General features: G+C 47.4%; 1 protein-coding gene across 2 annotated transcripts in view; it reads left to right on the forward strand.

Annotated features, from left to right (window-relative positions):
* LAMTOR4 (late endosomal/lysosomal adaptor, MAPK and MTOR activator 4) overlaps window positions 1–14,079 on the forward strand; it is a 58,996-nt gene extending 44,917 nt beyond the window's left edge. For both annotated transcript variants that reach the window (XM_078668437.1, XM_078668438.1), the window contains exons 3-4: window positions 12,098–12,215; window positions 13,574–14,079. In XM_078668437.1, the coding sequence (XP_078524563.1) occupies window positions 12,098–12,215; window positions 13,574–13,671 (216 nt within the window). In that variant the 3' untranslated portion in view covers window positions 13,672–14,079. The remainder of the gene's footprint in view (window positions 1–12,097; window positions 12,216–13,573) is intronic.
* The last annotated feature ends 12,620 nt before the right edge of the window (window positions 14,080–26,699 follow it).

Genomic DNA, 26,699 nt, shown 5'->3' on the forward strand with positions numbered 1-26,699 from the left:
CCAGAGCAATACCTCCCCGGGCCAAGGTCAAAACAGTAACAAAGCATCAAATAACTTTGCCTGGAGGGGTCTATCTGCATAGCTCCGTACCAAGCCATAACTGTGTCTCAATTTTTGCTGAGGGATGCCTGGCTGCCAAGGTGGCATCATCCACCTCTAGAGAAAGGTAAGTCCCAGGTGCAGAACCCTATGCCGCGGCTACAGCAGACCCTCTTGGAGGGGCATCCTGATCGGAGGATAGATGCTCTAGCCATAATCTCCATGCGCAGTCCAGAGGCACTAGGACGACTGATGTCGATCCTGATGTTCTTGAAAACATAGGTCAGGAGTGATATCGACAAACTTATTCACAAAGTCAATGTTGCACTCAAGGCGAAATGCATCTCCAAGCAAGAGACACCTTGGAAACTCTAACTCACAAAAGTACTGATGTTGCTCGTTCTCAGCGGTAGCAAACAGATCGAGCCTAGGTTCTAAACATTCACAAAAGAAACTTTGTGCCACCTCTGGGTGTAACTGCCACTCGTGATCCAATTGACTCGGACGGCTGAGCTTTTCCTCCCCGGCATTCAATAATCCTGTCTGGTGGTAAACCACCAGGAAAATTCCTTGGTGGTCCAGCCATTTCCAGAGGTACATGGCCTTCTGGCACAGGGTCCATGATATCTCTGCTTGCTGTAGTACCTCATGGCAGTGGTGTTGTCCATAAGCACTTGTACCAGCCTACCCTAGATGGATGGATGGAAGGAAGGTCTTAAACATAAAGTGGCTCTTGGCTCCAGGAGGTTGATATGGAGCCAGGACTTCATTGGAGAGCAGAAACCTCTGATCTCCACCTCTCCCAGATGGCCACCCAACCCATAAATGATGCATGGGTCATCACTGTCCGCTCTGGGTGGGGAAGAGAGAAGTGTCCAGAATGGCTCAGATAAAAACAGAGCTTTTGAGAAGGAGTCGGGTGTGACTTAAACACGTTGATGGTGAACTCCACAGATGACCGTAGGTCTGCTGTAGTCTGGGGTGGTTCATGACTGCCTAGGGCGAGTACACCTTCAAACAGCCAGTTGTCAAGGTTGGGGAAGAATGGCACCTCTGACTTCTGAATCTGTCCTGCCACCATCACCATCTTTTTTGTTCGCACCTGAGGTGCCCTAGCGAGACCAAAGGGGAGAATAGAAAACTGAAAATACTCCTGTCCCACTACAAAGCACAGGTAGCATCGATAGGCCTGCAGGCAGAAATATGCATCCTGCAGGTCCAACGCTGCCCTCCAGTCTCCTGGGTCAAAAGCAGACAAGACCTCAGCCAGTATGAGTTTTGAATGTTTTCTCCCAGAGGAAGACATTGAGGTGGTGCAGGACTAAAACGGGATCAAGGCCTCCGTCCTTCTTGGTCACCAGAAAGGAGCAAGAACAACAACCACGTCCTACTTCAGCCATGGACACTCTCGATACCCCCTTTGGCTAAAAGGTTTTGTGCTTCCTGAGACACAATGGAGAGATGGTTTTCCGTCAGTTGCTGGTGGGACAATGGAAGGTGCAGCATCGAGGGAATTCAAGAAAGGGCAAATCCCCACTGAACAATTTGCAGGGCCCACTTTCCTGTTATGGCCTGTCAACCCTGCAAGGATTCTCTGATCCTGCCTCCCACCAGGTGGTTGTGCTTTGCTAAAGGCACGATAAAAGGGTTTGGTTTGTGAAGCTGCAGGGGTGACTGGGCTTCCTGTGGACCTTGACCGCAGGTGTGATGGGCACCATGGCCTCCACCGTAAATCTGCTGGGTGCAGTGTGGAATTTGGATTGGCTGGTGGTATGGGTTACCTCTGCAGAAACTACGAAAGGAGCAGTAGAACTGCAACTGGCTAGGTGGGTTATATAAACCCAGGGAGCATGCCGCGGCTCTGCTCTCTTTGGCTAGCTCTAGGGCAAAGTTTGCTTTGCCCTCAAATAGACGAGTATCGAACGGCATGTCCATGAAACATGACTGGACACCCCCTGGGAAACCGGTGAATCGCAGCCAAGGGTGGTGGCAAATGGCAATAGTAGTGCCAATGACTCGTCCGGTAGTGGTCAAGCCACAGCGAATTATGAACTTTGCCGTATCATGACTGTCCTGTATAGCCAGAAATACTGACTGAAACAAGACGTGTGGGGGCAGGTTGGTCTGAGGGGAGTCCTAATTTGTCAATTAAATTATAGTGGCAAATGAATATATAGAACACTTTTCATACTGTATGCCCAAATATAAAATAAACAAATCCATCAAAGATATAGGAAATATGTATAAAAAACACAGTTTATTCTAGTACCTCCCTTAAGGGTTACAATCTAAATTATTAAAATGCATTAAAATAAATTTTCCACATAATGAAAAATCTGTAATAAAAAAGTCAAGAAGAAAGAGTTGACGCGGCGTTTCGGTGTTCGTTTACAATAGTCACACCTTCATCAGGACATTTTGACATTTGATTTGTGATCTAAAAAATAAAAAACTGTGTTTTAAGTATCTTGTAATTAAACAGATATACACAAATACAGTGTTTATTATTCTTTTTCTTTTTCTTTTTAGTGTTCTTTTGGCCCTATAGACTCCTAGACCTGTTCCTCTGAGGGGGAGGAACAGGTCTAGGAGTCCATAGGGCAAAAAGAACACTAAAAAGAAAAAGAAAAATAAACACTGTGTATTTGTGTATATCTGTTTAATTACAAGATACTTAAAACACTGTTTTTAATTTTTTAGATCACAAATCAAATGTCAAAATGTCCTGATGAAGGTGTGACTATTGTAAACGAACACCGAAACGCCGCGTCGACTTTCTTTTTGACTTTTTTATTACAGATTTTTCATTATGTGGAAAATTAATTTTAATAATTTAGATTGTAACCCTTAAGGGAGGTACTAGAATAAACTGTGTTTTTTTATACATATATCTTTGATGGATTTGTTTATTTTATAGTATTTGGGCATACAGTATGAAAAGTGTTCTATATATTCATTTTCCAATATAATTTAATTGACAAATTAGGACTATGCCTCAGACCAACCCGCCCCCACACGTCTTGTTTCAGTCAGTATTTCTGACCTCATTTAGTAATAACAAACCACAGGGTCTCTCATTTGGCACTGTTCTCCCCCTCCCTGTGAAAAGAATCAGGGGAACCTTCCAATAAATTTGTTGTGTCCTGTATAGCCTGCATGAGGACAGGTCTGAGACCATCAGGAGTACTTGGGTGGATTTGAACCACCGATTCCCAAAGGGTGTGAGACCGGCACCCCAATAGAAAACTGGCATTCATAGATTGCAGGGCCAAACTGTTAAGATGACAATGTCCTTTTACTGAATGTCTCCACTTGTTTTGACTTTTTATTGGGGGAAATAATCAGGAATGTATTGGGCTTAGTTTTGCTAGCAGAAGTCTGCACCACCGAGCTTTCAGGGAATTAGTGCGGTGATCACAAATGCCAGGTTGCCCTCGTGCAAGCTTTGTGGGTGACCAGGAGGCCAGAACAAGGTTCTATCCATGCCCCCAACAAAGTATTCATAAGGGCATTGTTAAAAGGTAAGAGGGGCTGACTCGAGTTTTTCTCCGGCCGAAGGGCATCTGTATGACCATTAGTCCTGACTTCTAAGGTGCAGAACTAGTTCAAGAACTTCCGCCGCCCTGTGCATAACCATGGCATAGGAAATACTCTCCTCAGTGGCTAGACCTGGGAGTGGGGAAGGTGTCAAGGCCAGTAGTCTCTTGCAACTTGTTTACCAAGTCTCCACATGGTGTGGCTAGCCAATCTCATCCCCAGTGTCGTAATAGTTATCCAAATCTGTCTCAAACAGAGAATACAGAGTAGGTGTCCTCACTGTGAAGGCTCTGACAAACGAAGCAGTGCCTTAACAGAGGCCAGCGAGCCTCAGTCAAGGTCGAACTGGCGCTAACTCTGAGTCACAATGTACAATAGGTACCTCATCCTCCAGCATCAATGGTGTCGGCAACAGTGTCAAAGTTCCGGAAACCGGTGTGGATGTTGGAGGTGAAGTCGGAAATAGTCAGAGATGGCGAATCTGAGGGTCCAATTGGTGCACAGGGTAAACTTGGCAACGTTATTCCAGATGGAGGGCCTCTTTATTCCATGGGGCCCAAAGGCATGCCAGAGGGAGTCTGCAAGAATCAAAAGGCAGAGCATGGCCTTGTGGAACTCTTCAAACGGTTTTGGCATGGCGGACGGCACAAGAAACTCTAGCTGTGCTGGAGCAAGCCATGGGATCAGCTCCAAAGTTGAGCAAGTTGGGGAGCGAGTAGAAAATGTACAGTGCCGCCCCCGCACCTTCTATGGAGAATGTGAGTGGGAGGAAGGGTCTAAGTTCAACTTAAATTTCTTGTATTTGTTTTTCTTCTAACCCGACAACTTTGATCAAGATGAAGATCGACTACTGGAACAACACCTGGGACTTCGGGATCTGGATGGGATTGAATTTTTGACTTGTAGTGGTCCTGTCGCAGAGTCTAACGTGCTTTGCCTTTTGGTCTCGAATGGCGTTAGGGTTCTTCACCATGCAATCGTTGCAGTCCATAGTCGTGGCTAAAAAAAAAAAAAACACCATGAGTCCCCGTGTACGTGTGTTCATCAACCGTCATCTCGGAATGGGTATTCTAAAAAGAAATCCCATTAAATATTCTTGACCTATTTGTGAACATGTGTTTTTGTTATATGCTTTTTTAAAGATGATAATTCACTCTTTTAGAGCCTCGATGTTTTGGCTTTGCCAACACTCGTTACATTTTGGGATTTCCAGCTGTAGTGAGACATTGCTTATGGAATGTTTCAAGCTGCCCAAGATTTCTATTTTCGCAGCCAGATTCTTTGTCGTGTTTAGTTCCTTGTAGGTCAGATGGAGCACTTTGCCCTGTAGTTTGGCTCCCAGGTGTAATCGGCATTATCGAGTCTTTACTTATGAAAGCTATCAAATTACCTAAGATTCCTCTTTTCCCAGAGAGGTACCTGGACATTCCGAGATGTGTAGTCAAGTCAGCCAGATGCAGCACTTAAATTGAAGTCAGGCCTTTCTGGGGCAAAGGAACTCTTGTATCTCCTTTCCTGTGAAATAATCAGAAAAAAGAACAGTTGCCCCCTTATGAACCTTAGGTTTTCTGTGTACCAGTCTTGACGTTTGGATGCTGCTAATTGTGCTGTGTGGTTCACAGTCGAGGTGGCAATAAAATGTATTGTTGCTTTAGCTGGTGTTTGAAGAATTTCCTGTATTATAACTTTAAAAGAGGAATGTGTTGGTGAAAACACTGCATGGTTAAATATTGAGGCAGGACTTTTATCCCAGTGTGTCTAGCTAATATCGTTTTGATGAATATGTGTGCCTTTAGTCTATCATTGGAGGAGCAAATGATAAGGTGTGAATGAGAGGTAGTAGGGAGCAACATAGAGAGTATGGAGTGGGATATGTATTTGGGACTGAGAGCAAACGCAATTAGGAAATGGGTATTCCTAATGTTTTGTACATCTGGCCCTAGATGTCTAATTTCCTGAATTCTTGGAGAATTGTTTATGGGACGTATGTATATTTATATTGCATTAAACTCTCCTGTTCCCTCAAGGATGGCAATCGTTTGGTGAACTGTTGTTCCCAGAAGGGTAAGTGGAAGCACGTTTTCCTTAGTGAGAGAACTTGTGACTAATGGTCAGAGTGCAAGTTATCGGTGTTGATCTATACCCCAAGATATTTAAAGTGGTCTTTCTCTATTTGCATGTAAATAAGGGCCTGAAGAACTTTGTCCAACTTATGCTGAACCGGGCTCTCTTTTTGTATGTAGTAAATATTTATACTAGAGTTTCTAACGTTGCTTTAGGGTCTATTACGTAAATAGAACGTCGTTTTTATGTGCAGCGCTGTATGCTTCTCCCATTTGCAACTCCATTTCCATTCCATCCTTTCACCAGGTCATCTCCATATCCATTCAATGAGGGGTTGTCTTGTAATAGTGAACAGTGTAGGGGGAGTGGACTGCCATGTCTTGTTCTCTTTTGTATTGAAAACATTCTGGAGTGCGTTCTATTAATCTAAACACTTACAAGGGGGCGCCCAACACGTTAGTTTGACTCAATGTCTAAAGCATGCACCAATTCCCATATTTTCAAGTGGCAGCAACAGAAAGGGCCCTCAATGGAATAAAAGGCTTTGTAAGCATTTAGCAATACTTAGGCTATTCCTCCATGACTAGTTTGGTTTAAGACAATTGTTTATGTCGCCTCACTAGATTTAATCTAGTCTACCTGCCAAGCACAAAACTTGACGGGTCCAGATGCGTCACACTATTTATCACTCAAATCAGATAGATCTCTATTATTTTAGCAAGTATTTAGTGTTTAGCAGAGAAAGGGGGCGGTACAACGAGCAGTGTTCTCCCTTTACAAGGTTTGTAAAGCAAAACAATACAGGGTAATTTTAAGTTGAGTGGTAAACTTTCTTGCTGCCTACAGCAAATCTAACAGAAGTTGGGTGTTTAAATTCATTAAACTCCTATATACTTCTTTTGTTATGGCATGGTGTTGCGTGATTGCATTTTCAACTTTGTCAAGGGTCTTTGTCAAGTTCTAGTATTTGTTCAGCAGGTTATTGTTCCATTTTACAGTCTCATACGAAGCTCTCCAGTTCCACCGCATCACAACTCATATTAGAGTCATAACCGTCTTGAAATGATCTGCGGAAGCATCTGTCTTTGAGTGAATGTGATCTGTATTTTCCTCTTCTCTTTTAAGGCCTGCTATTAATTTCCAGCTTGTTTTGCCCGTTATGTTAAGGTGTTTTGTGACCTAAGGTAATTTGCCCTGGCGTGTTAATATTGAGTTGTGTTTTGTCCGTTTTGCGTGGAGTAGTCTTTTTTGCGACCCCTGGATTCCTTATGTAGGCTTGTCTAGCCGTAGTAACTCTTGTTTTACGTCTGTGCAGTGTGTTCTGTTTCTGTACATATTGTGGTTGAAATTGGGTGATCCGGTAATCTCTGGTCTGTATGCTTCCAACACCATGGTTCTAATTGACACTGATCTTTTTTTCCTTAAATTTGCTTTCTCTTGCCAGTTTTCAAAACCATCTGTTGTTTTGTTAAGTGCCACCTATCAGTTTCCACTTCCCTTTGTGATTTGGTTTATAGGATTTGGGGGCTCATATATGGGGTGTGGTCTGATACTCCTCCTCCCAAATATGTAGTTCTATGTGCACTGTACTGCTGAGCCCTTTTGAAAGTACTCTATTCTGGAGTGTGTGTCGTGCACCTTATCTAAAGGAGAGGCTCCGTCATTTACATGTAACTCCTTCCTGATCCCATGTAGGGACATGGCCTGGCTAAAGCCTTTCAGTTTAGTGGTGGGGTGGCTTCTGGTCCTGTTGATAGTCGAGCCATCAGCTTCTTCTATGCCATGTTAAAGTTCACCTCTTCCCTTTCAGGGTTTGTACCACGGATGGAAACTCCATCAGTAGATTCTCCATTATTACCACCATGTTAGATCTCACACAGTTTGGGACATATACATTAACCCAGATCAGAACATTGGAATGTTGAGTACTCCATTGTAAACAATAGTATGCCACCCGGTCTTCTACTGGCCGGTAAAAGCCTGAAGAGTAACATTCCAATATTGTTTTCCTTTCACAGCTGCTGCTGTAAACAAAGGCCTCTCGGAGCCCGAGGGGATTTAAAACCCCTCGGGCTCAGAGAGGCTTTGTTTTTTCTTTTTACTAATTAGAACATTCTGCCCGCTAAGGGCGGAATGTTCAAATAGCGTAAGATCCCTCCTAGTGGGCTCTACTGGCCATTAAAGGCCCGCTCCCATGTTAAAGGTACTCTCCTCCTGCTCGGGCCTTTAATGCAGGAGTGGGCCTTTAATGGCCGGTAGAGCCTTCTAGGTCGGGCTCTCAGGCTTTAGAATGCTCTTATCTTCCCAGACTCAGGACTGCCACAACTGCTGTTCTTAGCTAACCATATGTTTTCAGTGTGAAACATGGTGCATATTTTTTTTTCAATAGTATGACCACGCTTTTTGCACTGGATTTGTAACCCTAGTGGCGGGTCAGCCTGTATCTTCTCGGGCAATAAAGTGACAGGGAAGAACTGTCAAATTAGTTTCTTGGAGGAGGAACATGTGGGCTCTACCGTAAAAGCAGGCACCAAACCATGCTCCTTTTGAGGTTTTGCCTAGGCTGAGCATATGCTATTCTCTGCAAGACGTTTGTTTACATACAGTTGGCTTTCAGCCCGCCCATAGTTTACCATTGTTAGCTTCAGCATCACACTCATTGTCTTCGTCCACATTTGTCGCAGCATATGGGCATCATGTCCTCTTCTTGTGTGTGTCCCTCTCCTGGAGCATGGGCCAAGTACTTGTTTCCATCCCCTGCTTAGGTTTTTGGAGCTTCTTTTTTGTGTTGAAGCACTCCATATGAGTGCTTGTGTATTCAGTTTGTCCATGTATCTTCTGTTCACTCCCCTTCCTTGCTACATCTTTTCTCTCCGACCCCTTACCCTGCACTCCACACCCCTGCACTCTACTTTGTACCGTTCTACTCTGTGCCACTGCACTCTACGCCACTCTGCACCGCTCTATTCTACACCACTGTTTGGTACTTTGCACCTGTCTACTCTACGCCACAGCACTATACTCTGCATTACTGCATTCTGCATATATGGCACTGCACTTTACACTACTCTACGCTACTGCACCCTGCACCACTCTGATCTAATCTACACCACTTCTTTCTATGCCAGTCCACTTCTCTTTTCCCAGCGCTACTCTGTGCCACTCAGTTTCACGCCACTCCACAGTGCCACACTACCCCATTCCACACAGTCACACCTCACTCTATGCTTCTCTACTCTGTACCACTCTACTCTTCGCCAGTCCACTCTACTCTATTGTAGGCCGCTCCACACCATTCAAGCCGCTCTGCTCTACATCACTCTACGCTGGTATGCGCTCCACTCTACAGCCTGGCTAAATGACTTTGGCAAAGCCTATAGCTCTCGCATAGCTGAACCCTATTGGCTTTGGCAGTGCTTGTTTTATTATCTTATTACCTAGGACATTGCCATGCCATGCCTTGCACTGTAAGTATCTTGCCACGTGTCTGGTAAGGTGCAGGCATTCTGGTGCTGCATGTTTGTACTCCCAAAACTTGGATAAATTACAACCCCGACCTACCTTCCACCGCACACTGTCGTACCATGAACCTTGAACTGTACTCTGCCCAGGTGTGTTGTGTGTTGCCCCTACTAAACTTATTAATTCTAGCTCTATCGGTTAAAGTGTACAGGGCCCATTCTAGGTCCAGTGCTTGAGGGAGTGTCCGTGCCAGCCCCAGTCCTGTCCTGTCACATGCATTCACGTATTGCAAACCCTCATGGTCTCTCTGCACATAGCACTGATCCAGCGCCCCTATAGAAAATGTCATAAGCAACACTACCCAACTTCACTATACTCACCATTAATCATATATCATTCACAAGGCCCATAAACTAACATGACATATTTTGAGCAACTGAATCATGTGGCCTAATTAATAAAACCTATTCACAAATTATATACACATTTATATACAACTGCAGTTTAAGGATTTCACCATGATATCTGTAAAGCTTTGCATTTAATTAAGCCACTTAGGCTAATGGATCTTTTGATAACATGACTCTGAAATAACAAGACCAGCATGTCTTTTCAAAAATCTTGTTTTATTAACTATTTATTCAAGGAAAGTGCATTTTATTAGAATTTTTTTTATTCAAGCATCATTATTTGAGGATTAGCAAAAAGAATTGACAGTTTCAAGCAAAATCAATTAGCATGATTCGAAAAGAATAAACAGTTTCCCATCACCTAAGCCCTAACGTCCCGGTCTAAAACTCACTTCACCTAAAAGAATAAAGTAAAAGTCATTTAGCCCTATTGATCCTTACGTGCTCCAAGAAAGTCCGTCAGCACGTCACGCCCAACTGGTGTCAGGAAAAGATGAGCAGCAAGCGCGCCCTCCCTTCCAGGGAAACAGTTTTTATACCTTTCTAACTAACTAAAGTATCCATATCGTATATTTTTTTCTGTCAAACCAAACATCTCATTGGTTAAGCCACGACAGTCCACTCTGAGGTCACACACTCATGACCAAGTCCGGGGCTTCATCTTTGCCCTTATTGTTCTTAGTCTCACCATCCTCTTTGCTTCCTCAAAACGATACGTTTGACGGGGAAACATTCACTTCCTAATCTTGGCAGGCCTAACAGCATCCGTCCTGTCCTTGGAAATGTCACCAAGAACACATTCAATACGACCAGGATTTCTTCTGCATACACATTGTCAGCTCAGCAAAATGTTCTGCGCATGGGTGACAATTTCACTCTGGTGAAGTCTCAAAGACTGCAGTGCTGGCAGCCATCTTCTTTAGGCCCACTATCAAAACTAATGTATAAACAAACCCAAAACATTGATTAATGTGAGAAATAAAGTTTGTTCTGTTACCCACCCACCTTTACTAATTATTACCCATTAATCTGTTACCTAGCAGAAGCAAATGAAGCAACAAACCGATTCGTGCAACATTTAAGACAGAAAAACAAAACATGAGCACACAGAAATAAGCACATGCCATTATAAAACAGCCGCATTTAATTCTGGCAAAGTAGATAGACAAAATTAGTTTATTATTTTACACACACATGCATTTGCAACATGAAGCACATATATAAGCACATATATTAGTATCCCGCGTGTAATGATTTGCAATTTTAATCTAAGTTGGTTAATAAATCTCACTGCACACTTTGTTAATATTATTATTCATTATGGAAGTTTAACTTTGCGAGTTGAAATAAATTTATTTCCAAATCTCGCTCCATCAGCACATTAACCATGTATTCCATTCACCTTCCCGAGAATGGCATCCAAGAGTTGGTCAGACTCTTCCTTGGTGTCGGATTTTCTAGTTCACATTTACAGTTCTGGGGTGCCCCATGTCTACTTTCTCCGGCCCACGCCCCTGCCCCCCCCCCACCTTTCCTCCATCGGTCCTGCAGTTGTCACTTTGGACATGCTTGATTCTATGTTGTGGCTAATAGACTGATAATGATTCAGAAAAGGGGGTGGTGATGAACAGAGTGCCTGAATTAAGCAGACCACTCTTACCCAGTCCAAAGATCAGGGCTTGATCCATCACCGTTTTTTAGCTCACTGCACCATCCCAGCTCAGAACTTGGCTATATGCAAATTAGTCTGTTCCTGTCCCAGTGCATGATGGGAACAGGGCAAACCAAACTACCAAGCCAATTCTTGTACTGGGAAGGAAACAAGCTTCCGGGGACCGGTTTCTGCCATTTCAGGCGTCGTCGGCCCGGCTTGCTTGAATCCTGATGGTGCAATGAGCAAGGGACTCACATCTGAGTATACCCTTCCACGCTTATGGTGGACAAAATGATTCAGAAAAGGGGGTGGTGATGAACAGAGTGCCTGAATTAAGCAGACCACTCTTACCCAGTCCAAAGACGGTGATGGATCAAGCCCTGATCTTTGGACTGGGTAAGAGTGGTCTGCTTAATTCAGACACTCTGTTCAGCACCACCCCCTTTTCTAATAGACTGATAGGCTGAAATTTTTGGAGTGATCCATTTTCAGTCTCTCAGAATGTTAAAGAGTGGACGTTAAACACCTGCCCCATGCCTTTATTGCCCTGACTGGAGTAACACAGGATGGGGTTGATTCATAAGAATGTAAACTAGTCTGCGCCATTCAGACTTTGTACAGTGTCATCAAGTACAGTCCAAGCCAGCATGCACAAGAGTGGAATGGGCTGTCAGAATGCCCGACACCACAGGAGACATTCATTCAGACTTTTAATTGATTTATCTCTGTACATTAGAACCATCGGTCATAACTGATGAAGACCCCAGGACTGACTTTAATTAGTCCCCTAGATCTCATACTACCACACTTTACTTGACCAGGTACTAATGCAAGTCACGGTTTGCTTTTCTTAATGAGCGCAGTATGTATGGTTCTACACAAGTGACTATGCTGTACCCCATTCTCCCTACTGACCTGTTTCCTGCTTCAGTCTGCAGGGGACCTCGAGAATGATGAACGCACTGCCGCAGTGATCATAGAGATGGTAAACACGGCCAGCGGCTTCCGCATGCATGGCAGCAAGGAGCTCCCCTTCAAGCGCCTGTCTGGTGAGTGCGCCTCAATAAAGGACTGCGTGGTACAGCAGAGAAGGAGTGAGGATGGTTCATTGCGTCAGCTTGGTGGGTTCTGGAGCAGCAGTAGTGGTGCAGTGTGACTTGTTAGCAGTGCTGTGAGAGGATTTGCAGTGCATGCACCATGTTTTTTGGGAGGGGGATTGATGGGTCCTGCTGTTAAATAAAAAAAAATTAAAAACATCAGTTTCTTTTTTTGGGGGGGGGAGTTTAGAAATGCTTTATTTAAGAAAATAAAGGCATTACATCTTAGTCAATCCAAGCAAATATTAAAAAGGATATAATAAGGTGGGTTACTATAACAATCTAATAATAGGAGGATAATGAACATATAAAACCTTGTAGAGTAAACCTATCACTAGTACTAAATTATGAACTTAATAAACTTGAATAGAAATATATAACTGTAATGCTGAAACAAATGCATTTTAATTATTTTATAAGGGTGAAAAGGTCAGTAAAGAAAGAAAGGGGGGGAGAAGAAAGGAAGATATAATGGAGAGATTAAATTAATCAAACTAACATTAAAAAACCAAGCGGTACCATACATCAATATGATATAGACATTCGATTCTTAAAGGAGGTTCATAATTAAGGACCTTAGAGATGGGTTGAGCTGTACGCTTGGATAGAAATTAAGTAAGAGGTGATCATAATAAGTCTTTTTTTTAATTTTTGAAGGAAAGGAAATGGCATGGGCACGATCCAATCTATGGTGATGACATAACAGATCCCACCATGCGATATAGGAGATTTTAGTTGTATCTGTCCAATTGGTAATGATTATTTCTAGAGCTAGAGCTATTATATGTTTTTTAAATTAAATATTGGACCACAAGGTTTGGAGCAAGGCCATGTTTCTGGGATGACGCCGACTATGAAAAGGATTCCCATATGTACTGATTATATGTAAATCTGTCTTGTGGATAGTCTGAAAACCTAGCATTGCTGTGTTAATATTTTCAGCATTGTCAGGCACTGACAGTAAGAACTGCCTAGTCAGTCCTCACTCAGCGCCTGGCTGCCATCAAATGAACCCCACAAGTGTTCTTTGACTTACTAATGTCTTAGGGCAGGGAAGTCGTGATCTTGCTTTATATTAACTGCAAACCGAGGGGTGGGTAGGGGTTACCTGTCATCCTTGCCAGCACCTTGGCACTGAACAGTTTTAAAATCCCTTTTAACCCGTCCCCTTTAATTAAAGAAGCAAGAAACTAACTCCATTATGGTGAATACCATTCTTTAGAGTAAAGAAAAAAGGGGGCTTTGTGACTTAAGTGAAATATGTCTCTGAAGCTGATTAGTCTTTTCTTCCTTCTGCTTTTCCTCCTCAGTGGTTTTCGGCGAGCAGACCTACCTGGTCACTGTGTCTGGACAGAAGATCTTTGTGGTGAAACGGCAGAACCTTGCGCGGGAACCTGTCATTGTTTAGAGTGCTGCATTGGTCGGTTTTGATGAAACGCACACAACAAAGTCCTTCACCTCAAGGGCCCACATTTTGGGTCTATGGTCATGTGATATGCCTTTGCCTGTGGATCTGATGCTGGCCATAGTGTGATACCAGATATGAGGGTCCGCAAAGACAAAAAGACTGCGCACTCACGCCAAGGGATCCATACACCCCATTATTGTGAGCCACTGGGATAACCTAAAGAGAAGATAACTTGACTTACTAGCACATTGAAGTAGTAATGTAAAACTGGTGGTGCCTCTGAGTTTGAGAGGGCAAAGCCTGCAGCGCCATAATGTAAATCCAACTTGTGTACCACATCTCAGCCCCTTTTGAACGCTATACTGCTTCTGTTTAAAATTAAATAAATTAAATGCTGTGATAAAAGGTCGTCTGTTTTGCTGAAATTATTGTACGGTTCTGCTCACAAAAGATGCCGTCCATACCTGTGTAAAACCTGTCTCCCTTCCCCTTCATTTACTTAAACCCATTTCCAGATCTATGAACCAGGCCAGCTGTTAGCCAGGACAGACCTCCACATCTAGGAACCACTTGCTCACATCCATGGTTTCCTCTATGCCCCTCTCTTTCAGAAAAACCCTACAACCTTTTTTTTAATTCACCACTTGATTGATCATGTTATAAACCAATAAATAATTTTATCTGCGTGTAAGCACTGAAACCTCACTTTATTAACCATGTTTTTCTTTCTCCCAAAGAAAAATAGTAGGGAAAAACCTGATTAATTTAGCAGAAAGCAAACCTGCATGTGCAAACTTAATTTAAAAAAAGGTGTGCTTTTTAAATTTTGCATATCCAAGTTCTGTTTACAACTTGTGGTTCTATTGTGTGTCTATAGTAGGGCTCTAGCAGCACCCATGTCCATGTCAGAACAGAATTTTACACTGCATATGCATAATGTATGTGTCTCAGTACAATAGACTTTGAGATTCAAGATATCAGACCTTAAAAAGAGAAGACATTTAATTTCACATTTTTGTGGTAAAGAATGAATTATTATTTCCACCCTGTTCAAATTGCATTCAGATATAGCATGTTTTATGTCACCCTGCAAAGTTCTTCCTGCGTCCATCTTTTGGGCACATTAATTCTGCCTAGACCAAGGTGTTGCCATAATTTTTGTCAGTTCCATACATTGGAGCATTTTTTATTGTTGTGATCTGCAAATTATGCAGCATAAACGTGAATATGTAGCACCTGTGGGGTACACTACCCATAGTTAATTGGTGGGTACTTCAGTGCAGTCATGGATTTAAAACGTTCTCACATACAGAGACTGGGTTATTAGAATAAGAGATGGTGCCGGACCATATCCATACAGACAGTTTGCAGGAAGTCTGAATTAAATATGCAGAACTGCTTGAGCACCCAAGGGTTATATACCATGCTGCATAAACAGAAAAATGCAAAAATTATAGATTCCTTACCTTAGAATTAGACCCAGGCGTCAGACTGGCTCCAGAAAGTTTTTTGGTCTGCAGTACCTCTGCCCGTCGGCCGGCTCCGCGTCTGTCATTGGCGTCGTGGTTGCCGAGATGACATTGCGGTAGCTACTTAGACGCCTCCCTTGTGCGCTGACGTCAGTTCTTTTTCCACGCCAGCCAGCGCAGATCCGGGAAGAGCGGTACCTCCAGTAATTTTTTGACTGACGTTTTCTCGACTTTTGTCGACTTCTTTTTCGAGTCTTCGACTCCTATGGTGCACGACGGATACCCGCCTTCAAGCCATGCAGTTCCTGTCATCGGACGATGTTGGTGACGGATCTGCACTGCGTGTCTTTTTTGCCTGGAGCACTACCACAACCCCAAGTCGTGCTCAGACTCCCCGTCCATGGCGCCGAAGGCTTTGCGGGAGCGGTCTCGAAAGCTGCTTGAGCACCGGCAGTCGGCTCCGCGCCAGTCGAGGAGCCACCATCATTCGGGTTCCAAGTCTTCGAAGTCTTTGCACTCTGGGTCGGGTAAGTCGAAGCATAAGAAGTTGAAGAAGCATCGTTGCTCTTTGATTTTTACTCGTCGGGCGGCCGACCTGACTAGGGACGCGGGTGGTGCCCCTCCCGCGGCTCCGCATGCAGAACCCGAAGTCGACTCTGCGTTTCCCTCCCTTTCCGGGACCCTGAGCGACTTCTGCTCCGCTTCGTACGTTCTACGAGGTGATGCATGCCATCTTTAGGCGGCCCGAGCCCGCCTGTGGACTCGGTTGGGGGGTCTAGGCTTTCTTCGCCTGCAGCTCCGGTGCCAGAGGCCCCCCTTGGATCTCGGCCTGGATCCGGATCGGTGCTGGTTGACCTGATTACGCCTCCACCTGCGCCGTTTCCAACAGCACCACTGCCACTTTCGATTCCGGTTGGGCCCCCGGCGGGCGTCGACCCCTGCTTCCATCCTGACGTGGAGCCGGGCTGGCATCGTCCGACACCCGGATCCGGCGCAGAGGGGGATTTGTATGCCCCTGTTCACACCTGGGGCCTCTTTTAAACCAGAATAGCACCAAGATGATGATGAGGAGGAAGACTGGGAGGGGTCAGTTGACCCTCTAAATGACCAGGTGGGCTGTAAATAGGGCTGGAGAGAGGAACAGGGGGAGGCCAGTGGTTTGGACACCTCCCCTGACCTAGACATGTTGTCTCCTCCTACTGCGCCCTACGCAGTGGTGTTGCGTAGGGCGGCCAAGGCTCTCAACCTCGAGCTCCCTACGGTGGCTCTCAGGACTAACCTGACGGAGGTTCTTAAACTGGCTGAGAGCGCTTCAGAATTCTTGCTACCGTTTAATGAGGCCCTCACCGACATCCTTTTGGGCACAAGGTCCAGGCCCAACATGGGGGCTCCTGTGGACAGGATGATTGCCTGACGCCACCGCCCGGCTTCGGGCGAACCCACTTTCCTTTCCCAACACCCCACCTCGAAGAGCTTGGTGGTTCAAGCCACCACGTCCAAAAGCGCCTTCCCTATCGCTCCACCGGAAAGGGAATCCAAGAAGCTGACCACCTTTGAAAGAAAATGTTCTCTTCCGCCAGCTTGGGACTGTGGTCCGTAAAGACTGCAGATCTCTTGGGCCGTTATGCCCACTCTGTATGAGATACAGTGGCGCATGTGCTGCCTCCGTGTCTGGAGGAGGCCCGGGCAGTGCTCTCCCAGGCTGTTGCTGCCGGGAGGGATGCAGCAAAGTTTGCGATACGTTGTGGGCTGGACACCGCTGACTCTCTGGGCAGAACCATTTCAACGTCGGTAGCGCTTAGTCGCTACGCCTGGATGAGGTCGACTGGTTTTTCAGGGGATGTTCAAAACACCTTGATGGACATGCCCTTTGATGGCCGTCGCCTTTTTGGTGGCAAAGCAGACCATGCTCTTGAGCGTTTCAAGGACTCATGGGCTACGGCCAAGTCCTTGGGCCTCTCCACCCACCCTGCGCAGTCTGCTTTTCGCCCCTTTCGTGGCTACAGAAGGGGTGCCCCTCTACGTCCTGCCCAGAGCCACAAGGCAGCAGCAAGTTACCCAACCTTCGCGCGGCCAGGGACGCAGCAGCAGCAAGCATTTTCAATTTACCGTGCTCCCCTTTGGCCTCACCAGCGCCCCTCAGGTGTTCATAAAGGTGATGGTGGTGGTTGCAACCCATCTGCGCAGATCAAGGGTTTGTCTTACCCGATCTCGACGACTGGCTGTTGGAGGTGGGCTCGCCTCAGTCAGTCATCTCTCACCTCCAGACTATGGCGGACCTCCTGCATTTGCTCTGATTCTCCATCGATGTGCCAAAGTCACACCTGATTCCCTCTTAGAAGCTCCTCTTCATCAGAGCGGTTCTGGACACAACGCAGTTTCAGGTCTATCCTCCCGAACATCGAGTCCGGGATATTCAAGCTATGATTCCAATCGTTCAGCCTCTCTCTCTGGTTTCGGGTAGAATGACTCTGAGGCTGCTGGGCCTCATGTTCTCCTGCATCCTGCTAGTTGATCATGCCAGATGGCATACGCGGGTTCTGCAGTGGAATCTGAAGTTCCAGTGGGTGCAGCATCAGGGGAATCTGTCCAATTGCGTCCACATCTCGGAGGGTACTTCTCAACAACTGCAGTGGTGTCCCACAAACCAGGATTGGGCCAATGGCAGATCCCTCTCCCTTCTCCAACCAGACCACACTGTGGTGACAGACCCATCCCAGAAGGGCTGCCACATGGGAGAGGCAGAGATCGGAGGCCTCTGGTCTCCGGCGGAGTCCATGCTCCACATCAACCTTCTGGAGCTCCAATGGTTCGTCTTACACTCAAAGCATTCCTTCCCTCTGTCCGGGGAAGAGTAGTGCAGGTGTTCACGGACAACACCACCACCATGTGGTACTGCAACAAACAGGGCTTGGGGGGTCATGGGTCCTATGTCAGGAGGCCCTCCACCTCTGGACATGGCTGGAACATCAGGGCATAACCTTGGTGGTTCAAAACCTGACAAGTTCTCTAAACGCCATGGCGGACGAACTCAGCCGCAGGTGCATAATGCATCACAAATGGCCTCTTCACTCGGAGGTGGTGCAAGTTCTCTTTCAACAGTTGGGAGAGCCTTGGTTACATCTATTCGCCACAGAAGAAAACTCGCAATGTCAGCAATTCTGTGCGTTAGAATTTCCAAGGCAGCACTCGCTAGGTGACGCTTTTCGTTGCTAGTGGAGTTGCGTCTACTGTACACCTTTCCGTCTATACCACTTCTGTCCAGAGTGCTAAAGAAGATCTGGCGCAACCGGCCCCTAGTAATTCTTGTGGCGCCGGATTGGGCACGAAGAGTCTGGTATCCCGAGCTGCTCAACATAGCTACCAGACTTAAGACATTTTCGGGCTGCACCAATTGGTCGAGTTATCCACCCATTCTGCAGGGCATTCATTGGACGGTGTTTGTTCTAATTTCCCGGCACTATCTACTCTTAACCCAGTCCCACAAACTTGGACAGACCACAGTCTTATCCCGTTTAATATCTGTCTTTAAGGTCCGATAAAAACACCTAGTGCTTATCAGCAGTCAACTTCTGATACAAATTGGAAGAAGGTGGCTGAGATTATAAAAGCTAACCCCCCCACGCCAGTTGCAAGCTCCCAGTTTGTTAGGAGATGCTATTCATGATTCTAGAAATTTCCACTCTTGGATGCATCAAGTCATCACAGAATGTGCCACGCCCAAAGTACGTCAATATAAGGGCGTAAAGCCAAAACCGAATGCCCCCTGGTTTTCACAGGCGCTGGCAGAAAGTCACCTACTATGTAGGAAAATGGAACGTAAATGGAGGAAATCCTATGACCAATCAGCCAAAATTGCCTATGTTCAACAACGAAAATCCTACCTAGCTAACATTAAACTGGCCAAAAGGGAATACTATATTAAGGCCATTAATGATGCCCAACAAAAGCAGAAAACTGTCTTTTCCATAGTCAAATCTTTTACGCACCCTAAAGCTCTCCAGCTGAAAATTCCGCCTTCTGAAGCTTTCTGCAACCAAATCGCCGACTTCTTTGAGGAGAAGATTGCGCTTATCCAGAGGGACTTTCCTAGTCTTTCCCCTGTCTCTCCTTCTAGTCAACTGGGGAGGGGGGACAATGTGACTCATACTTTGAGCACTTTTCGACCTGCCTCCCTTCTTCAAACTAGAGGTCATTTTGGCCTGTAAGTCAGGAGCACCCTCTGACTCGTGCCCTCCTCAGATACTCCATCAGTTAATCGATACAGTTAACCCCATTATTAATGCTATTGTCAACGCGTCATTAAGCTCAGGGGTTGTACCTCGGGACTGGGAAAAAGCGATCGTTAAGCCGTTAATGAAGAAACCTAACAAATCCACCACTGACTTGTCAAATCTTCGTCCAATATCACTCCTTCCAGTTTTAGGTAAAATAACAGAGCAGATAGTGTACCAAGAACTAAAGGACCTGTAGATACTCACAACATTCTACACCCGCAACAGTCAGGCTTCCGACCGAGACATTCGACGGAAACTGCGCTCATCGAGCTCACTGACTCTATGAAATTTTTGCAGGATGAAGGGAGAAAGGCTGTCCTGATTTTGCTGGACCTCATGGCAGCGTTTGATACCATCTCTCTTGAAATTCTGATTGATAGACTGAGAGGTATAGGTATAACAGACGTTGCCCTGTCTTGGATGGTATCCTTCTTGACCGATAGATCTCAATCGGTCTTTTGGTCCCTTTTCTCTCCAATGAAAAAAAGGTCTTATGGGGGGTCCCTCAGGGCTCGATTCGAAGCCTTTTACTGTTCAATATTTATATGTTATGTTATGTTACGTTGTTTTTGTATAGCGTACGGCTACTCGAACAGGAGTGTCCCGACGCTTTTTTCCACCAACGGCTGATAAAAGGTAACACAACACAGTAAAAACAGAAACCTAAAAGAAAATAAAACAAACCCTTTAATAGAAAAACAGACTAAGAGTTAAAAAGCCACGTCTTCAGGCTCCTCCTAAACTGAAGCAGATTGAAAACACTACGCAAAGCAAGCGGAAGCGAATTCCACACCTGGGGAGCTCGACAGCTAAAGGATCTCCCTCCAGCGCGAGCCTTCCTTACCCGTGGAACCACAGCTTTAAAGAGGGATTCCGAGCGGAGAGAACGAACTGGATGATAAAAGTTCAGCCTCCGCTGCAGATATCCCGCCCCTGATCCGTGCAGAGCTTTATGCATCAGGGTCATGGACTTAAACAGGATCCGCTTCCTAATAGGGAGCCAATGAAGCTTCTGAAGCAACCCCGAGGCACGGGCTCGCCTACCAAGACCAAAGATTGCCCGGGCAGCAGAGTTCTGCACCACCTGGAGACGCTGGACCAAGTAATCTGGGAGGCCAAGAAAGAGGGCGTTGACATAGTCCAGCCTAGAACCGATAAGAGCCTGAACGGTAATCCTCCTGTGCTCCTCCGATAGCAAAGGCAAAAATTTGCGGAGCATCTTCAGGATTCCGTAACAGGTACTGGCCAGGCCAAAAATATGGGTTCGCAATGCCAACTGGTTGTCTAACTTGACGCCCAAATTTTTAGCGACCTGGGAGGACTGAGCGGGAGGATTCATGTCGGACGGCCACCAGTGCTGCCAATCCGGCTCGACGACGCAACCAAAAAATAAAATCTCAGACTTGCCCGAGTTGGCCCTCAGACCGTTCCGTTGGAACCAGTCGAAGACCAGCGCGAGGCAGTCCCGGATTCTCTCTCCATCAAACTCTTGATCTTTCCTGCAAGTGAAGAGGAGTTGCGTATCGTCGGCATAGGAGACGATCTGGGCCCCATGAGCCTCCACCAAGTCCGCCAAAGGGGACATAAAGATGTTGAATAGCGTGGGGCTCAACACAGAACCCTGTGGAACCCCAACTCCCAATGGCGGCATCTCGGCGGAGCTCTGAGAAACCCAGACCGTCTGGCGGCGGTCTTCAAGGAAGGAGGTAAACCACCTGAGCACCGTCCCCCCTAAGGCCGATGTCATAAAGCCTCGCTAAAAGCGCCTTATGGGGGACGGTGTCAAAAGCCGCCGACAGATCCAGCATGACCAGCATGGCCCTACCGCCGACATCCAGAGTCTCCCTAATAATCTCAGTTACCTCCAACAGAGCTGTTTCCGTGCTAAAATTCGGACGGAACCCCGATTGCGATGAGTGGAGCAGATTGTTAGCTTCCAAAAAGCTCGACAGGACACCGTGGGCGTGTTTTTCCGTGATCTTCGCCAGTGCAGGTAAAAGCGAGATGGGCCTGTAGTTCGCCAAAACCTCGGTGTCAAGACCCTGTTTTTTTAGGAGGGGGATCACCATCGCTCTTTTCCAGGAGCTGGGGACCCTTCCCTCCCTCAAGGAGGTATTGAGGACAGAGTTGACCAGAGGATTCACCACCGCCGCCATCCCGGCCAAAAATTTGGCAGGGCAGGGGTCAAGTGGCGAGCCAGATTTAAGATTAGCCAATAACGTCTGAGAGACATCACAGGCAATAGTAGGGAAGTCGGACAGCGTCCCCGCAGACATCTGCGGAGGACTACGGTCCACCCTATCACCATTGCCCGCCTCCGGTCCCTCCCCAAAGGTGGCCTGAATGGCCTTGATCTTACTTGTGAAGAAGCCAGCAAGATCACATGCCCAAACATCCGCTGAAGCTGGCGGGGGCGGATGGGAGCTGGGGGTGGTAAACTCCTTCACAACTTTAAAGATCTCCTTACAGGAGTTCGCCGCTGCCTCTATCCTCCTTGCCAGATAGTCCCTCTTGGCACCAAGGATGTCACGATGGTAGGCCTTCACAGCCGCCTTACAGGCAAGCTTTGCCTCCCCATCGTACATACGGCGCCACGCCCTCTCAGCCATCTTGCACTGACTACGGGCCACACGGAGCGCCTCCATAAACCACGGGGCCGATTGCCGAGCCACCGTGGACCGGGGGGCAGCCTTAGGAGCTAAATCATCAAGCCTGTCGGTAAGCCAGCACTGCAGAGACTCCACATCGCTGTCTAAATCACCCGAAAGATGACAAGGGTGATCCAGCAGCGCCTGCTCGAGTACGTCAGGTGTCACTCTATACAATGCTCGCGAAGCTGGTCTAAGCAACGTGGGCGCTCTGTACTCCAGGCGCACCGATTCCATCACTGAAAAGCTAATCAACCGATGGTCAGTCCAGAGCATCTGCCGGGTAGCAACCTCTGTAGGTGGAACAGATGAGAACACTTGATCCAGGGTATGCCCCTTCTCATGTGTAGGCCCCGACACGCAAGGCACAAGACCCAGCGGAGATGTAACATCCAACAGTTTGGCTGCATCCGAGTCATCTGCCACATCCAGATGAAAATTGAAATCACCGGCCACAATGCAGTGCTGTGTGGTCAGTGCCAGCTCAGAGGCCGCCGTCTGCAGATCCTCAAAAAAAGTGCCCACCGGGCCTGGTGGCCTATATACCAGCAAGCCCTTCAGGGCCTGACCCGGTGATAGTCTGATCGTAAAGGCCAGCGACTCGGCATTCCCAATGGAGTTCAAGGGAAGCACTGAGCATGGAACACTCTTTTTCACCACCACCGCTACTCCCCCTCCCCTGCCCCTCGCTCTGTCCATCCGGAAGATGTTATATAACGGGGGAATGGCAGAGAAGACGTCCGGATTGGACGCCTCTCCCAGCCACGTTTCCGTTAAAAGCAGACACAAGGGATTTTCTGCGACCAACAGGTCGTGGATATGCAGGGCATGGCGGCCAACCGACCTGGCATTCAACAGCAGGCAAAGATGTTTTGCACCGACAGTGGCCGGACGAGGTACCACAGTGCCCGTCTAAGCAGGCGTCCAACCACAGGCCGGGCAGCGACTCTTGCCCCTAAACCGACCCGGGAAAACCGAACAGCAGGAGCGAGAAGTGGCCTGCAGATCACGCAGAGACGCAGAGGAATAGCAGATCATTGCAGCCCGTGTAAAGCCAGAGTCTCCCGCCGGCCCGACGCCTCCTGGCGCGGACGGGCGCAGACGGGCAGGACTCTGGCACGACTCAGGCGCAGTGAAGGCGCACCCGCTGCGCGTCACCGCTGCGCGCTGAAGGGGAGTGTTAAGTGGGGCGGGCGGAGGAGGCCCCGAGAGTTAGAGCGCTCGGTCCGGCACCCACACCCAAGATGGCGGCGCAAATGCAGCAACAGGCTGAGAGCCCCCAGATCCCGGACCCGCTAAGCAGCGGTGGTACAACTATTACAGTGCAAGGTAGGGGCCAGTGCCCTGTTAAAACAGGGACGCGCTAAATAAAATGCACCCTAAGTACAAAAGCGAGCGTTTTCCTATAAAGCGCAGCGCGCTGTCAAATTACACAAAATAAAGCTAAAAACGAGCGTTTTCTTAAAAAGCGCTATGCGCTGTCAGGCGGAGCAGCGAGCAGCGTGCAGGTCGCCAGCCAGGTGGAATTAGAATGGTCAATCGGGCTAACCCGCTCAAGGCCAGCCTTAAGTGGGGCGGGCGGAGGAGGCCCCGAGAGCTAGAGCGCTCGGTCCGGCACCCACACCCAAGATGGCGGCGCAAATGCAGCAACAGGCTGAGAGCCCCCAGATCCCGGACCCGCTAAGCAGCGGTGGTACAACTATTACAGTGCAAGGTAGGGGCCAGTGCCCTGTTAAAACAGGGATGCGCTAAATAAAATGCACCCTAAGTACAAAAGCGAGCGTTTTCCTATAAAGCGCAGCGCGCTGTCAAATTACACAAAATAAAGCTAAAAACGAGCGTTTTCTTAAAAAGCGCTATGCGCTGTCAGGCGGAGCAGCGAGCAGCGTGCAGGTCGCCAGCCAGGTGGAATTAGAATGGTCTATCGGGCTGACCCGCTCAAGGCCAGCCTTAAGTGGGGCGGGCGGAGGAGGCCCCGAGAGCTAGAGCGCTCGGTCCGGCACCCACACCCAAGATGGCGGCGCAAATGCAGCAACAGGCTGAGAGCCCCCAGATCCCGGACCCGCTAAGCAGCGGTGGTACAACTATTACAGTGCAAGGTAGGGGCCAGTGCCCTGTTAAAACAGGGACGCGCTAAATAAAATGCACCCTAAGTACAAAAGCGAGCGTTTTCCTATAAAGCGCAGCGCGCTGTCAAATTACACAAAATAAAGCTAAAAACGAGTGTTTTCTTAAAAAGCGCTATGCGCTGTCAGGCGGAGCAGCGTGCAGGTCGCCAGCCAGGTGGAATTAGAATGGTCAAAATCCCACTTATTGCATTAATAGAGTCATACAGCATACTTGTAACATCATATGCCGATGACACCCAACTCGTAGTCTCTCTGGACAAAAACTCCACCAAAGCAGAACAAAATCTTAAGATCTGCCTGACTGATGTATTCCGCTGGATGGACAACAACCTCCTAAGATGTAATGCCAACAAAACCAAGATTCTACCTCTGGGTAAAGAGGCCTTCTTTTGTTCTAAAGACTGGTGGCCTGAAGAGTCACCCGCCCCGCCTCATTCAGTCGAAATTGCAAGAAATTTAGGGATCCTATTTGACTCCTCTCTTTCTTTTGATCAGCATGTAAGGAACACGGCAGGAAGCTGTTTTAGCATTATCAAATCCCTTAAGAAGTTCTTTGACTTCTTGCTTACAGACTCTCGAAAATCGGTTGCAGTGGCTCTGATACTATCGCGATTAGATTACTGCAATGGCCTAATGGCCGGTGTAAAAAAAACTACGTTAAATAAATTAGTGTGTCCAAGACTAGTTCTGAAATCATCTAGAAGATCTTCTGCCTCCACCGCGCTTCAGACCCTTCACTGGCTGCCCCTACATAAAAGGATTTTTTTAAGATCCTGCTAACCGCCTTTAGATCCCTCAATAAGACAGGCCCGAGATACCTTGCGAGACGTTTCACTCGTTATGATCCTCCGAGATGCCGGAGGTCATCGGGGGGTAATTAATCAACATCCCTAGATTCAAGCTTAAAACTAAAGGAGGAAAGACGTTTTCAGTACTGGCCTCTAAGGCCTGGAATGCCATGCCCTTGAACCTCAGACTCCTTGTACAGGAAAATGCCTTCAGGAAACATTTAAAAACTTGGATCTTTAGTCTGCCAGATGGTTTCGTAATGGCTGCCATTTAGAGCTTCCTACTTGGTTTGTACATGTGTTTTCTGATAGATACATCTGCCGTGTGGATTCCTCACCTTGTGAATACCCCCTTGCGTCAGCAACATTCGGAAATTCTTTTTTCGTAGCCTCGCGCCGACGTGGACTCCTGACGTCATAGAGACACGACCTCGCTCGCGACTCCGCTGACGTCACCGACGCCTATAATAGGCCCACGCCGGCGTGATGACATCAGTTCCCTTTTTTCCGCGTCGTCGACGCTAACGGTTATCGGGAATCTCTGTAGCCAACGGATACTTTGTTGTCTATATTGTTAACATTTTCTGCGTCTCTGTATCCTGTCTCTTCGACAATGTCTTCAAAAAAGACCGGCTTCAAGCCCTGCAGAGAATGCGGAAAAATGATGTCCATTACCGACCCACACAGCGACTGCATCTGGTGCTTGAGCTCGGACCATGATGTGGAGGACTGCTCTTCGTGTAAGAAAATGAACCCGAAGGCCCTGAGAGAGAGAGAGGCGAAGCTCCTGGTGGCTAAAATGAAAGCTGGAAAAGGAAAATCGTCGAAGTCTCGTTCTCGAAGGTCGAAGTCGAGATCGAGGTCCAGGTCTAGATCTCGAGGAAGGTCGTCTTCGAAGTCGGCTTCGGACCATGTTTCAAAAAAGAGGAAACATAAGAAGAGGAGACATGAGTCCCGACGTCGTTCTGGTAAGGAGTCGGGGTCGAGGTCACCGAAGGTTCGTTCGAAGGTGGTGACCATTGAAGTTTCGGATCCAGAACCTGAAGGTGAGGCTTCCCCTTCTGAGTCACGGGCGCCGTCTCCGGCTCCGTCTCCGGCTCCGAATCCATCTCCGGCGCCGTCCCCGGTCCGAGATGAGGAGGAGCCTCATGAGGATGAGGGTTCCGAGCCCTTAGGTGAGCCGAATCCGAACGCTCCTCGGGACAGGTCTGAAGGTTTTCATCCACCATTTCCTGCCCCAGGCCAGGACCCTTCTGCGTTTCTCAACGCGATGTATGGAGTCTTTTCGAGGTCGTGGTACCCCTCTGGTGCACCTTCGGGTCCCATGGGTCCTTTGGCTTTTAACTTAGGAGTCCCTCACTCCTACCCTCCGGCTCCGTTTATGCCTTACATGCCGGCTCCGACGCCGCCGTGGCATTTTCCGGCTCCACCGAAGCCGTCGACGCCGGTTCCGGCTTCGCCTGCTCCGGGTCGGCCTAGAACACATCCCTCTGAACCTGCGGATTCGATCCCGACGTCGATTCCGAATCCGTCGGAGCCGATGGTGGATCTGAGGGCAAAACGGGTCAAGATGAGATCCAGAAAAGAGGCTCAGCGCCTTCTGGAGGAAAGGAGGTTTTTGGATTCACAATCTGACCTTGAGGAGGGTGAATTGGATGAAGATACTTTTGAGGATTTGGCAGAAGCAGGAAGCCTGGATTTCTCTCCAGAGTGGGAG

This window comes from Lissotriton helveticus, chromosome 12, assembly GCF_964261635.1.
Source record: "Lissotriton helveticus chromosome 12, aLisHel1.1, whole genome shotgun sequence".
NCBI lineage: Eukaryota > Metazoa > Chordata > Amphibia > Caudata > Salamandridae > Lissotriton > Lissotriton helveticus.